The sequence below is a fragment of the Varanus komodoensis genome, unplaced genomic scaffold (genome assembly GCF_004798865.1).
Source record: "Varanus komodoensis strain SLA01 unplaced genomic scaffold, ASM479886v1 scaffold1, whole genome shotgun sequence".
NCBI classification, from domain to species: Eukaryota; Metazoa; Chordata; class Lepidosauria; order Squamata; family Varanidae; genus Varanus; species Varanus komodoensis.
In genome coordinates this window covers 24,936,610-24,950,410 of record NW_025335268.1, presented here as the reverse complement: position 1 = coordinate 24,950,410, position 13,801 = coordinate 24,936,610, and the positions used below count along the sequence as shown (strand labels likewise).

Genomic DNA, 13,801 nt, shown 5'->3' with positions numbered 1-13,801 from the left:
CTGCCCAATCCCACATCTTGCCATCATAAAATACATTTTATAACTTGTTCCAGATATGAGCATTTACAGGAAAAGCTCTGAACTAATTCCTCTTTTTAAATCTTTGCAGCCATATATTCTTGCTGATGAGTTGCTTCGAGAACTGCCCCCTGAACAAGCTCAGTATTGCATCAAGAGAATGCCAGCCTACAAGGGTGCAGGTGCTGTTCCTGGAGCTCTGGATTATACCTCGTTTTCATCAGCACTGTATGGTGAAAGTGATCTGTAACTGGCTGTATGGTCACTGTGAGCAACTGTAGTGAAAAATGTGTTATTTCCTAGCTTGCTCTTCAAAAATGCAGCAATTTGATGTCAAAATGAGTTTCTTGAGCTTAGCAAGTTCATTCAGTACCTAACTATACCATATAAAGTGTGTGGCTTTGATAGACTTTTACGTTGTTTGTTTTTACTTTGTCAGCCTTATACAGTCACAGACTGCAATGGCCCAGCGCCGTATCTGGTTGTGGTTTTTTTAAACAGGTGGGGAAGCACATAAGAAATATTTCTCTCAGTGTCAAGTTAGGAAGCCTCAGGAAACATGAAAATTAAACCCAACACAGCTTTAATATTCATTCTCTTCTGTAAGAATATTTCACACTTTATGTGAGACTTCTATAATCTTCCTCCACGTATCACTTTTTTGCTTTCATCCCAGGTAATGCTTTCATCTCCAGATACCTAGTTGCTTCTGCAGGTGGAGTTGCATATGCAAGAGAAACAAGGAAATGAATCAAGCAAAAAGCATAGTCCATATCATATGAGACTTTTTAGTTTTTATGTGAACTCTGATTGGAATCTCGGTTTAGCTTTTTTGTTGGCCTAATTTTAATGGAACCTCAGGAGTTAATTGCCAACAGATGAATAATATTTAATCTTAGACTTAAAACCAATACCTGGCTTTTAACTTGGCAACTGAAAGGGCACAAAACAGATAGACAAGATTTAAAAAAGAGGCTTCCTATGTCTGTGTCAAAAAGTTTGCTCTCTGTGTATTCATTGTTCTGCTGCATTTGGTATCAATTAAGCTGAATGTTCATTTTTAGAACAGTGACTCTATGGCAATTTGTGTGGTCATTTATTAACTATTTTCATCTCAGCAGTCTGTAGAGCAACAAACCTTTTTACTTGAAGCCTAGCAGTTGCAGGAGGAAAAAAAAGCAATGCAAGCAAACAAATATTCACAGATTGCAACAAAAGCTGTACAATCCTGTACTACTAAAATGTGCCTACTAAATAAAAGTCTGTTTTTCAAACCTTAACATGGATTCATGTATTGAAATTCATACAAGATACCTTCTATAATTCAAACATTGGTGAATTTTCCATTTTATCTGTTTGCATAGTTTTCTTTACTGGAGTATACTTAGCAAGCACCTGAGCACATTTCTTACTGCCTTTGCATGGAAAATGTAGATAAGCTTATAATAATGCATGCTTGCCTTTCCATTAAAAGTAGAGTGTCTAACAATACAAATAAAATGTAAAAGCACAAAACATATGAGTGAATGAACCAGAATTAAATATCACATCAATAATTAAAAAAGAAAAGAAATAAGCAACACTCACCAGTTAAAGCTACTTTGGGATGCAAGTCAACTTAATGGCCAAAAGCCCATGTGAATAAAAATGTTTCCTGATGGCAGAAGGATAAGAGATTACTCTAGCCTGACTTTCCTTGCTAGGGAGTTCTACACTTGCGGAGCATCCCCTATGATGTCCTCCTATACATGGGTCTCTTTGTGACTAGAAGCTGTGCTGCTGCACTTTTTCCTATCAATAATCTTGACTCAGGGCCAGCACACCTGGAAAGAGGGTAGTGTAAGCACCCTAAGGTTCCAATTCAAGCAGAACAAATAGTTATTAACAGCCCTAGCCTTTGAATATTTACTCAGAAGTCTCATTCAGTGTAATGGGACTTATTGACAAATAATCACAAGGCAGCATTAACTAGATTTCCAGGCAGCAAATCTCTTATGTCAGGCCTTTCTGGATGTAGGTCTTAGGGTCATTAGTAAGTTTGAGTGTTTTAGTCTATGTACCTGTTATATACAAGGTAAAATGCACTGAATTTCACATTGCATGTCTGTTTTCTTTTCCCTGCCTTAGCATTAAGAGGCAAATGTTGCCTTGTAGATGCAGTTTCTGCCTTCAAAATTAAGAATGTTCAAAATTAAGACATAGGAGTCTGCTTCATAATGGGAAGAGCACTGATGACATGTATGAAGAAATAGTGGAGGATAAAATATGAAAAAGAACCAAGTATCAGTGAAAAATGTTTGATTATTTTCCCATGTGTTTTAGTAATGTAGATTTCCTTCTTCAGGGACTACACAAAAAAATGTAAACACACATTTTAGTTATTTGATATAATTCCAAAATATTTTAACACATCTCGGTGTATATATTAGCACACAACATTCTGATTATTTAGTGTTACTCTAAAGCAGGGGACCTCAAACTTTTTCAATAGGGGGCCAGTTGAAAGGTGGCGGCAACCTGGCATGGGCCGGTGAGGAGGGGGGGCCTGGGCACGCGGGCCGGTGAGGCATCATTGGGTGCGTGGGCTGGTGAGGCATCGTTGGGTGCATGCAAGGCAGCTGTCGGGCATGCACGAGGTGGCTCGCTCGCTCGAAGAACTCCCAACAAGTCCAAAACCATCTCTGAGTGAGCAAGCCACCACCTCCCGCCTGTGCAGTGAGGCCGCGGTGTGCATGGGTAGCGGTGCGGGCCAGATAAATAGGCATGGTGGGCCGGATCCATCCTGTGGGCCATAGTTTGAGGACTCATGCTCTAAGCATATGGAAACAATCAAAACAAGAAAAATTCTTTACATTTCTTCAGCTGGTTTCCCATTAGACAACATATTTCTAAAATGGCTCTTCAAATCCTAAAGGTTACCACATATGTTAAAAATCTATTGCAATCAAAATGATGTATATCATTAAAATTAACACAGGGAAGATGCATGAAGAAGAAACTGTAAGCATCTGCATTTTATTTATATATACAGATGAAGAGAAAAAATCTCTGCTCATTTGATCACAATTCATGTTAGCTTAAAAGGGTAGAACATGCCTACTGATTTATAGTAATGAAGATATTTGATAACAAATAAAAATCATTGTTCTGTAAATGCTACATTCCACATTTAAGAGTTACACAGACATATTCATAGCATATACTGGAGCTCTATTAAATTACTTAAAGAACAGAACAAACTAAAGGAGAGATTTTTTAAAAGCCTTATTCAGGATATAAATCTGTAACCCAAAAAATAGTTGTTTTGTTTCCTATGCCAAAAAAATAGTTGCAAAAGACATTAATGAAATCATTTGTCCCACTGTCTCCACTATAAAGTTTTATATTTATCACCCACAAACTTACCCAATAAATCATCTGTTGTAGTAAAAAAGCAATGTCTACCCATTTGTAATACTTAGAAATATCGTGTTGGTTGGTGTGAGTCATGCTGATAAACAAGCCACATGATAATGTTGCATGAAGGGAAAGATCTCTTCTGCCTTCTCACTGACTTACAGCTTTGTTATCAAGTTTACAACAGTAGCAGATACACTGATATATCTGAACCAAACCTTTGTTCAATCCTTTGGAAGAAACACTGTTAAGCTTTAAAATCCAAAACTGCTCTTCTGAAAAGCAATTTACTGTTGGGTACATTCAGTTTCTCTGTAACTGAAAAGGTGTGCTCATTTTCATGATGTGCCTTTGCATCTGGCTCACATATATTTTATCACAAGTGCATTTAATAGCATAGATCACATGTGTATTACTACAAGTGGAAAATTGCTTGATCTCATATATTATCTGTTAGGTTCATAAAGGTCTTGTATTTGCATTGTATTTGCAATATGTGCAATGTCCACATGGATTATGCTGTCTAGGGTTGTGATCAGGCAACACAAAGGCTATGATGGGTTTTTTTGTTGGACTGTCATGCTGTCTGAATCCAGTTGTGCTTTACCATGGTAAGTTTGGCCTTCAGAAACCAAGAAAAGAAACAATTTGTTCTATGGTATTAGTGAGTCTAGAACAGGGGTCCTCAAACGTTTTCAATAGGGGGTCAGTCGAAAGGCGGCGGCGGTGACACATACGGGCTGGTGAGGAGGGGGGGGCCTGGGCATGTGGGCTGGTGAGGCATTGTCGGGCACGTGCAAGGTGGTGTCGGGCGCACGCAGCAGTGGCTCACTTGCTCAGAGATCTCCCAGTGAGTCCAAAACCATCTCCAAGCAAGCAAGCCACCGCCTCCCGCCTGCACTACAAGGCAGTGGCAAGAGCACACGTGTGGGGGAGGTGGGTGGCGGCCGCCACTTGCTCGCTCGGAGATCTCGCAACGAGTCCAAAACCATCTTCGAGTGAACAAGCCACCACCTCCCGCCCGCACAGCATGCATACTCGTGAGTGGCGAGTGGCGGTGTGGACCGGATAAATGGACATGGCGGGCTGGATCTGTCCCGCGGGCGATAGTTTGAGGACCCATGGTCTAGAACATTCCTTGTGAATTTCATTGGAAATATATATTTTACCAGTAAAATCATGGAAGGCTACCATAAAGACTCTTTGCTGTGTCACATGATGGAAGCAATGGGTTTCTACATACTTGCCAACTCTCAACTCCACCAGGAAAGAAGTTGGTTTGCAATGTAACTGTTTGCTATTATCACATTTAATGAATAACAGAGCATGATCCCTAGATGGTGTCTATTGGGCCATAGGATTTTTCACATTCCCAAATCTAAGGCTGGAAACAACCTCTGATAGTGGATCTGGGTATCTGTACCCAGCGTCCACTGCTGGTGCAGAATTAAAAAAATTCCTCTGAGGATATAAACATGACCTTGGAGAAAGGATTTAGTGGGTGGGGAAGGGAGGAGACCAGCACTGCCAAGATACTATCTGGTTGTGTCTCAACCTCTTCCCCCACTTCCAAAGTGCTGAAATTGGATGGCCAAAATTGGTGATCTAACTGCTTTGCAGAGTGGGAAAAACAGGAAGATAATCCTTCCTTCTGTGCTCCTCCTGCTTTGCAAATGATGTCCATAATCCCCCAAGTTCATAATCTCCACTGTATGGGCATCCTCACTGGATTGTGCCTTAAGCCATCCGGGAGTTTTACGCAGCAAACCAAATAACAAATCATCTACTTGTCCAATGATATTCTACTAACAAATGTAATTTTTTGTGGCTTTGTAATATCTTAATTTAAAATACATGCAAGAGAAAAACTTGAGCAGGCTGGTACTCTATCCTATGAAAAGAATGAAACAAGATTAGTAAGGCAACGGCACTGGTAGATTGTGGCAGGGGTAATGTAAGGCTATGTTCCATGGGTGGGCATGGGGCCAAATGCAAAATGGGTAAAGCTAAAAATACCAGCATATTTTAGCTTAAGACTCTCACTGCCAGCAACTAATCCGTAAGAAAACATTTTAGCCTTTAGAATGGGGGGAAAACTGCACAGAAGTTAGGAAACTCCCAAAGCATTTGTGCTTGGGGAAAAGAGGGTGAGGCCAGCATACAAAGCTCACAGAAGGACTGGATTGGGACACCCAGGGAACCTGCAGACCTTTACCTCTGCACCAGAATATGAGGCTAAGTTTCATTCCCTAGTGCCAACTGCAAATATGTAACTGTATGAAATATGCACTACATGCTCTTCAAAATACTGCTTTTGGTTCACAGTGCTTAAGTTTTAAGGAGACTGCAATCCCCCAACAATGAAGCCTCTTCCTCAGCACCAGATAAGTGTCCTGTGGTGTGGGTGCCACATAATTCTTTTTTGCCTTTTCACTCTGCTGGAAAATAGGAGAAGCCTTGCCTGTGGCTCCTGATGCCACCATTTTAATCCAACTTTCTAAGGACTGAAGCTTGCTCCTCCAGTGTAGCTCAGGGTTTCTCCGTTTAACCACTGGACTCAGGAAAGAGCAGAACTGCTGCAGCTCCTATACCAACAAGGTAATATTAGAGTCCAGAATTAGTGGTAGTGCTGGAAGGCAAGTGGGGCAACCTGAATGAATAAATGATCTTACATTATGTAATTAGAGTTGTTGGTCCTAGTGGAGGTAGCACTGATGTTGGTGTTGTTTGATCAGTGATGTTTAGTCACAATTGTTGTTATTGTGTTAACTGTATTGTTTTTCTTAGTTGTAAAAAATAAAAATAAAATTTAGTATTAAAAAAAGAATAGCTTTGTCTTTACCACTTTGTATGGCTCTGGAAATACACACAGAGCGAGCTATAGCTCTCTGCAGCCTGGTCTGAGGCCCCTTCCCTGAAATTTCAACCGTTAATTTAAAAAGAAAGGTATTTTTGGAGAAGTATTATTTGTGAAGGTAGAAGAGGAAATGCAAATGCAGCGAGGAGCAGATGACTTCCAGTGTTGTCGTGAACATTTCCTTCAGTTAGCCTTAAGTTTTAGGCTGAAACCGCATGAACGCCTCAGTCGAACTTGGCGTTTGAAAGCTTGCAGGGGCCGTTCTGCAGGAGCGACTCATTTGTTCATTCGAGACAAGTTCATTTCTGGCACAGCATCCCAGCATTCAGTCCACTTAAGAAAAAAGAGAATTAATATCTCAGTGGGGTAGCGCTGTTCTCAATAAGAAGCACCGTATGCACACGTAGATGGCCTCTACATTTCGAAACGCTAGGCAAACAGTTAAATACAACACAGTCCTTTGCGACGGGGGCATCTGAGGCCAAGTCCCCAAACGTCACAAAATGTCATTTGCATTAAATGGAATTAGGCAAAAGGTAACGCCGCAAACCCATTTGCTAGCCTTGGGGGGAAAGGCTTCAGCTACTCACAGGGACCAGAGGAAGTGGCGAGGCCGTCTCTGCGCGTTTACAAAATGCAGCTCCGCCCTCCGGCGGTACGGATTGGGTCCGCGATTGTGCGCGGGACTTTTAACTCTTTTTCCCGCGCGTCTTTTTCCCCAATGAAACCCCGACCCCACCCCATAGCGTGGGCTTTCTTTTAGGAGGCAAAGAGCGCGCGGGGGGCGGAGAAAAGTTTTGAAGAGGAACATGGCACGGGGGAAAAGCGCTTTGCTTTTTTGCAGCTCCATCTCATTCGCCCTCCCCGCTACTTTTCATATACATGCTCAGAGGGGGGAAATCAGATCCTGATTTTCCATAGACAAGCCACGTGTACAAAGGGATCGGAAGCGCCCCTGACTTTTGAAAATTGAAGTTTTGCATTTAAAAGACAGAGAAAGAACATCTCAGCTAAGAGATACGCAGCTCAAGCGATCCATCGGGCTTCGCCTCGCCTCCTGTAGTTCTCCCGATACAGGTACCTCTTTGTTGTGAAGGAGAGACCAACTGCGACGAGTGAAGCCAAACTCCTACGCGTCTGCGCATTGGGGCGACGCACACGCAGGCGTCCTCTGTGCCCTGTCTCCGGCCATTCCAGCCCGCGAATGTCGATTCTCCCCATTCTGGTCGTGCAGCCCAAACGCTGTGAGGATGGCGCCGACGATCCACGAGTTGGCCGAGCAGCTCGCTAGCCAGGAGTCGAACGGTGCGTGCCCTCCTGATTCGTTTGTGAGGTTTCAGTGGCTTAGAACATGCCCATTTTCTAGCTTTGCTCTTTTCGGGTTGGGGGCTAGGAGTGCGCGCGCGCCGTGCAACTTGTGTTCCTAGATGTGGTTTTGCCTTCCCCCCCTCCCTGCGCTGAGGCAGGCTTATTAGGCTAGGTTGTGGGGAAGGTGCTTTGCATAGCTGGGCTGTAGTTGATTGCAGGCTCAACACACCTGCAATACCCTAGATTTGTTTTACGGGGCTTTAAAGGCTGTTATTTTGAACCCACTTCTTAATCTTAAAAAGTCGAAGAAGTGAGTAGACTGATAATATGAATGAATTTCTGAAGACGAACCAAAGTAATGGATGGCAGCCCTCTTTACCGAAATTGGTTGAGCTGTTAGGAGCTGAAAGAGTTAATTCTTGCTTCGCCGCACACTAATCAGTTTCTCGTGCCCCTCTCCCATTATTAGCAGCAGTATTGAGCTACAGAAGATGATGCAATAAAGCTGACTGGTTAAATAATGTAAAAGTTAGGTGACCTGGACAAGGAATAAATTCATATTTCTTACACACTGACAATCCAGTAGCTCCAAGTACTACAAGACACCTTTTGCGAGCTTCAAGCCTTCTAGATATTTTTGTGTCTGGGACTATCAGAAAAAATGCATGAACATACATCTTGTGTTACCCACATGTGACGAAGCTTAGTATTGTTTACTTTGGATGATTCACAACAGATTGATTTGGCACATGTAAGAGGTTTGAGGGAGCACCTTACCTGATAATATTCTAGAGGATATTTAGGCACAGGAAACTTGATAATATACTGGTCAAAAAACAAATTTCAATTTTAAAACTGTTTGGCTTTAGCATTCACAGGGAGTAGTTTGTAAATATTTGGGTGCACTGCTGTAACTGCTGGTGCATCTATTGCTTTACCCTTAATGCTGCTTCCCTAGGTGCTTCCCAGACAGGGGTCTCTTGTGGTACCATTTAGATGGAAGGCACTGAGCAGCTTTTCCATCTTTTTTTCCTTAATATATTTTCTGTGGTAAAGAAAAGGTAGAGGATGCAGTAGGAACACACAGGAGGCTTGCAAGTAAAAGTCTTCCTTGAGATTCATGTAAAGTTCTGTGACTGAGGCATGGCAATGCAGTGGTGTGATAAAAGCCCCGTCTGGAAGCTACTGCAAAGTAAGCTGGCCAAATGCTTGTGGAACTTGGCCGTATGGTATGGTCATAGGGATTTGAGGAATACAATGAGGCATTTGAGGAATACAATGAAGCTTGGGCTTTAAAAAAGGGCTACTGAATATAGTTCAAAGAATATAATATTCAATAACCTGAGGTCTGATCCTGTGCAAGACCCAAGCATCTGTGTGTGGGCTTATAATTTACTAGGATCTAGTCCAAACCCCAATAAACCTGAGTTGGAAAAATGAGTCCCATAGTAAATCATGCTTAAAAATTCTTATGGAAATATATTGCTTTGCATCTGTTGTCAAGAAGTTATAAGATTAACTGGAGCCAAGCAGAAGAGGTGTTAGAAAAAAGCAAATACATTAGGTGAATGTGCATATAACTGTAAGCCATTGCTTAGTGTTATCTGCATAAACAAAATGGGTCCACACAAAGCACCAGATTCAGCCATACCACTTGTTTTCTCGCGCATAGCTGGGAAAAGAAATAAACCTGAATTTAATTTTACTTTAGTAGATTTTTGGCTTGCTGTTACATGTAAGTCAGGAATTGTGGTTTAAAAGAAATAATTTATTAGACAAACCAACTTCAAACTTTGAATTGTTTTTGTGATTTGTTTAGTAAACTAGGGCTTATCTGAAACCACAATTCTTGGTTTGTGTGTAAATCAGCTAAAAGCGAGCCCTAGTTCATGCCTCACATACACATGTGGGGAGGACAAATTAATAGGAAACATGCCAGCCTAGCATTTGGGGCAGATTCGTTCCTGCTAATGCACACAACATTAGAACATGCTTTAGTGCTACATGCAAATATGGCCCTTCTGTGTGGTGGGTATCAGCTTTGGCTTTTCTCTAGAAAAGTGAGTTTATCCTTGTATTGATAAAATTAGAATTTGTAGTTTGGCAGAATTGGATTTCCAAATGTGATATGTGCTCCAGACTTTGTGCATAGGCAGGAAGGAAGGACAGCTCCCAGGGCAGAGAGGAACCCAGTGGTATTTCAAGGATTCACAGGCCTAAAATAAATGTCTAGTGCAGTCTTCTTCCTCTTGCTCATTTGCTTGAACACACATACTGCTCTGTTTAGCAATAAATAAAATAAAGATTGTATTCTCTTAATGCTTGTTATGTTAATGTATTTTGTTGTATTTATTGTTATGATTTATTTATGTTGTAAGAAGTCCTGGGATGTTTGTAAAGGAGGGGTAAAAATATTGTAAATAAATATAGAATTGAACTGTGATATAAGTATGGAACTTGCTTTTGTACATTTGTCCTGGGCCAGAAAAAAGATGCTTGAGCCCTGATCCTATCCACATTTAATAGTAGAAAAGTGCCATTGAATTAAACAGGATCTACTGCCAAAGAGCTATGAACATGACTGCAGTCTTCATAGTTTTATTCTTTGTATAGGAATAACTTAATTTTGTTTACCTTTTCCCTATAGTCCCAGGTAACTTAATTCTGCCTGTTATTAGGTCAGTGTTAGTCTAAAAGAAAGTGCAGCAGGACTCCCATTTTCACTGGTTCAGCTACACATTTTCACTTAACTGTGGTTGACCTCAGTCCAAAAGAGAAATTGTAAAGTGACAAAGAGAAGTCATAAAGTGCTTCCTTTAAGTGAAAAATTATCAATTTAATAGTGAAATGAAAAAATCATGTGCTGAGATTGCTAGCATGTACAGTAAGAACAACTCTTCTATCTATGAAATTGTGAAAAAAGGAAAGTGTATGTTCAGTATATCGTGTTTGCCATTATTTGCAGTTTCAGGCTTCCACTGTGGGGCTTGAACATATCCCCATATATGTGGGGGTCCTGCTGTAAATATCTTTCTTGTCTATTTTTTTAAATGCATATGTTTGGTGCTTTTTTAATGAATTCTGCTTAAACATACCTGATCCCTACATACTGTTCTAGTCCCTTGCGCAGCACTTTGTGTGTGCCCTGCCTGAGCTGAGATATAATGTTGGTACTAGGTTCCATGCATAACACTATTTCCAGGGGATATTTGCTACAGCAGGAGTGAAATACATGTATCCTCAGCCATGCATATGTGTATCTTCTGCTATTCTTTCAGTTCAACTTGGAAAAGAACAGATGTCCCAAACATGTTATCTCTTGATGCAGTGTAAACTCTGTACTCCAGTGTGGCTTTAGATAAGGACTTTGGAGCATGATTTTCTAAGATTAGATTTTAAACATACTTGACTCCTCATTGAAGCTAGTAGGATTCAGAATAAATGTTAGATGGGGGTATCAGTTAGGAGGTGCCCATTTCATTTCATTTTCAGAAGGAATGGTGTGTACTTGGAAAGTGTGTGTGCACACACATGTTGTAGAACTCTGCTCACAAGCACTTTCAATTTCTGCACCTCTGAAGGAGAAGATGTTGACTGTTTCAAATACGTATTTTTCAAACTTGTTTCTGTTTTTAACACAGTTGTGAAGAAAAACTTGAAAGATGAAATTGAATCAATTTTGCATGCACGCATTATGGTTTTGGATGGAGGTATGGGGACCATGATTCAGCAGTGTGCCTTGACGGAAGAGGAATTTCGAGGTCAAGAATTTAAGGATCATACAAAATCATTAAAGGGAAACAATGACATATTGAGTATAACTCAGCCTGATATTATCTACAAAATTCACAAGGTCAGTATTTTTTTTAATTAGGATCGTGCTGGAAAGAATATATTCATCGCTCTGAAGTATAAGGAAGATTTTGAGCTTCACACACACATGATCTGGGGGATATTATAATCATGCATTCTTTTTGATCACAAATTGTTCTTCACTGTGAAACATTGTTGAGGATTCATTGCATATTTCTATTTGGTCAGTAGAAAAGATATAGAGTAATAGAATTCTTATCCCATTACAGTGTATTCCATTAGTTTGAATGGAACTGGGTTGCCCCCACATTCCTTTTTCAAATCATTACCTTTTATTAGATTTTCTTTTTCACACAAGGCAAATAAAATAGGAGAAGGCATTGGGACTAAGTTGGGAATGTATATACATGCAGCTTTCATTGATACTTAATCATACCTATCAGGGTATGATGACCATGTATCCAAAAATGTATGTGAAGACTGGATCTACAGTAAGCCATATGTTTAAATATAGAAAGGGCATTTAGGTCCTCTTTCTAATGAACAGCTGAAGGTGTAGACATAGTCTTTCTGCTCTGAAGGCAGTCTGACCTCAACCCTGGGAAGTACAGAGAGAACTGAGGCAAAAATTGACCACTAAGAGAGGAAAATGTGGGTATTCTGGTGGGTGGGGAGAAGTAGATACCAGAGAAGTGAGGGTATAATTTCATCTGAACTACCTCCAGCCTCCTTCCAACCTCTGAAATTCCCTTGCTTAGGTGGGCTAAAAAGTAAAAACTGGAGGATGGGGAAGCAAAGATCACTTGACTGCTCTTCCTACCTACTTCAGCCCAGCAGAACATAGGAATCACCTTGAGCACTCTCAGATCTGCTGTTACTGACCATTTTAGATATCAAATAGTGCAGGAATATAAGTCCATGAACATCAATAAATTTGAACAATTCTTCTTCTACAAAATTAATATTTAGAAATACTCCCATCCAAAGGAGTCACCATAGGATATGCCCACGTCCTGTGTGAGAGCAATGCAAAATCCACAGTACAGTGCCAGCACTTGGCAGTTGTGGAGGTGTTTTCCTTCAAGGCAAACTAATGTCCTGCATTCATATTCTTTACAAAATTATTTTGATAATATGTGGATGGAGTTTGGATTAGTTACCATATTGCACCTTCCTTGAAAGACCTGCACTGGTTGCCATTTGCTTTCCAGAAGCCATTGAAGGTAATGACTTTAACCCATAATGACAGGGTTTCAGCAACATAGTGTAACTCCCATAGGCCTGATTGGGAAGATCTGCAATCAAAATGGCAGAAACTTGCACTTGGCCTGCAATATAGCTCACTGTGGGTTAAATAATCCACAAGTTTATTGTGTGAACTTTGTTGTGTATTGTGTGTGCCATGTGCAAATTGACTAGTAATATGAGCAAGTTCTGTGCCTTCTCCATATTTGTGTACCCAGTGGCATCCTGCCAGAGTTAGGTTCCCTTGGTAACTGTTCCTTATATCAGAGCTGGCATGGCATAGTAGTATTTTGGAGTGTGCTTCCAATTTGTGCATCTGCTATCTTAAGTGAAGGGGCCTTGTTTTCAAGAATGGAAGAACAGAAGATATACGAGGCCCACCTGTGGGTGCATTGGGATTGCCATGTGTCATATACCAATTGCAGTCCTATAACCTGTTCCCTGGTCTTCCCCACTATTTCTATTTAAATTATTTTGAAATCTGCATCTAATTTGTTGTGATCAATTTTCACTTTTTTGGTTATATGAAAGTGCCCTGGTGTTCATTTAAACTCCTAAGCCTCAGTCCATGTTAATGACTTTATTTGCTGTTGGGAAGAACTTCCGTTTAAATACTGAAATGAATTAGGTGAGATTGCAACAATAACATAAAGTTACAGGACAGTGAGGTTCAAAAAATAGAAACTATGACAGAAATCATGTTTATCCTTCATTTTCAGAAAGGAGGTATTGTCTAGACAAACCTTGTCAGTTATCAATTAGCTTCTTTGAAATCTAAGCTGGGAAGTTCTCTCTAGGAACATTTTGATTAAAATATAATTGGCTGTAATTACCCTTGTCCTCATTTTTTTCATCTCAGAGAAAAATCCCAAGTGTTTTAAACAGTACCACATCAGTGCTTCCAGATCTGGGAAGAAACACACATATTTCTTTCAGGAGGTGAAATATGTTCATTTTGGGGAAATGAACTGAAGAGAAATTGCTGCTGTTACCACTTTCAGTTATAATTTAATTATATAATATATGGTAGATTTTCCTCTCTTGCTGTTCAAATAATGAAAAGTCACTAGTTAGATTTACAGATGGTAAGACTTTTTGAGCTTTTCTTTAATCTCCCAATATTGATACTCCAATTAAAAGTAATTATAGAGAGAAAAATGAGCC

At 40.3% G+C, this 13,801-nt stretch overlaps 2 protein-coding genes across 2 annotated transcripts in view; both read left to right on the top strand.

Moving 5' to 3' along the window:
- Positions 1-1,298, top strand: part of ACTN2 (actinin alpha 2) — a 69,778-nt gene extending 68,480 nt beyond the window's left edge. The window contains exon 21 of the mRNA XM_044419891.1: positions 110-1,298. Coding sequence (XP_044275826.1) covers positions 110-268 — 159 coding nt within the window. The 3' untranslated portion in view covers positions 269-1,298. The remainder of the gene's footprint in view (positions 1-109) is intronic.
- Positions 1,299-7,521: 6,223 nt separating this feature from the next.
- The window catches only part of MTR (5-methyltetrahydrofolate-homocysteine methyltransferase), a 65,138-nt gene continuing 58,858 nt past the window's right edge, over positions 7,522-13,801 (top strand). The window contains exons 1-2 of the mRNA XM_044419860.1: positions 7,522-7,576; positions 11,221-11,432. Of these exons, the coding sequence (XP_044275795.1) occupies positions 7,522-7,576; positions 11,221-11,432 (267 nt within the window). The remainder of the gene's footprint in view (positions 7,577-11,220; positions 11,433-13,801) is intronic.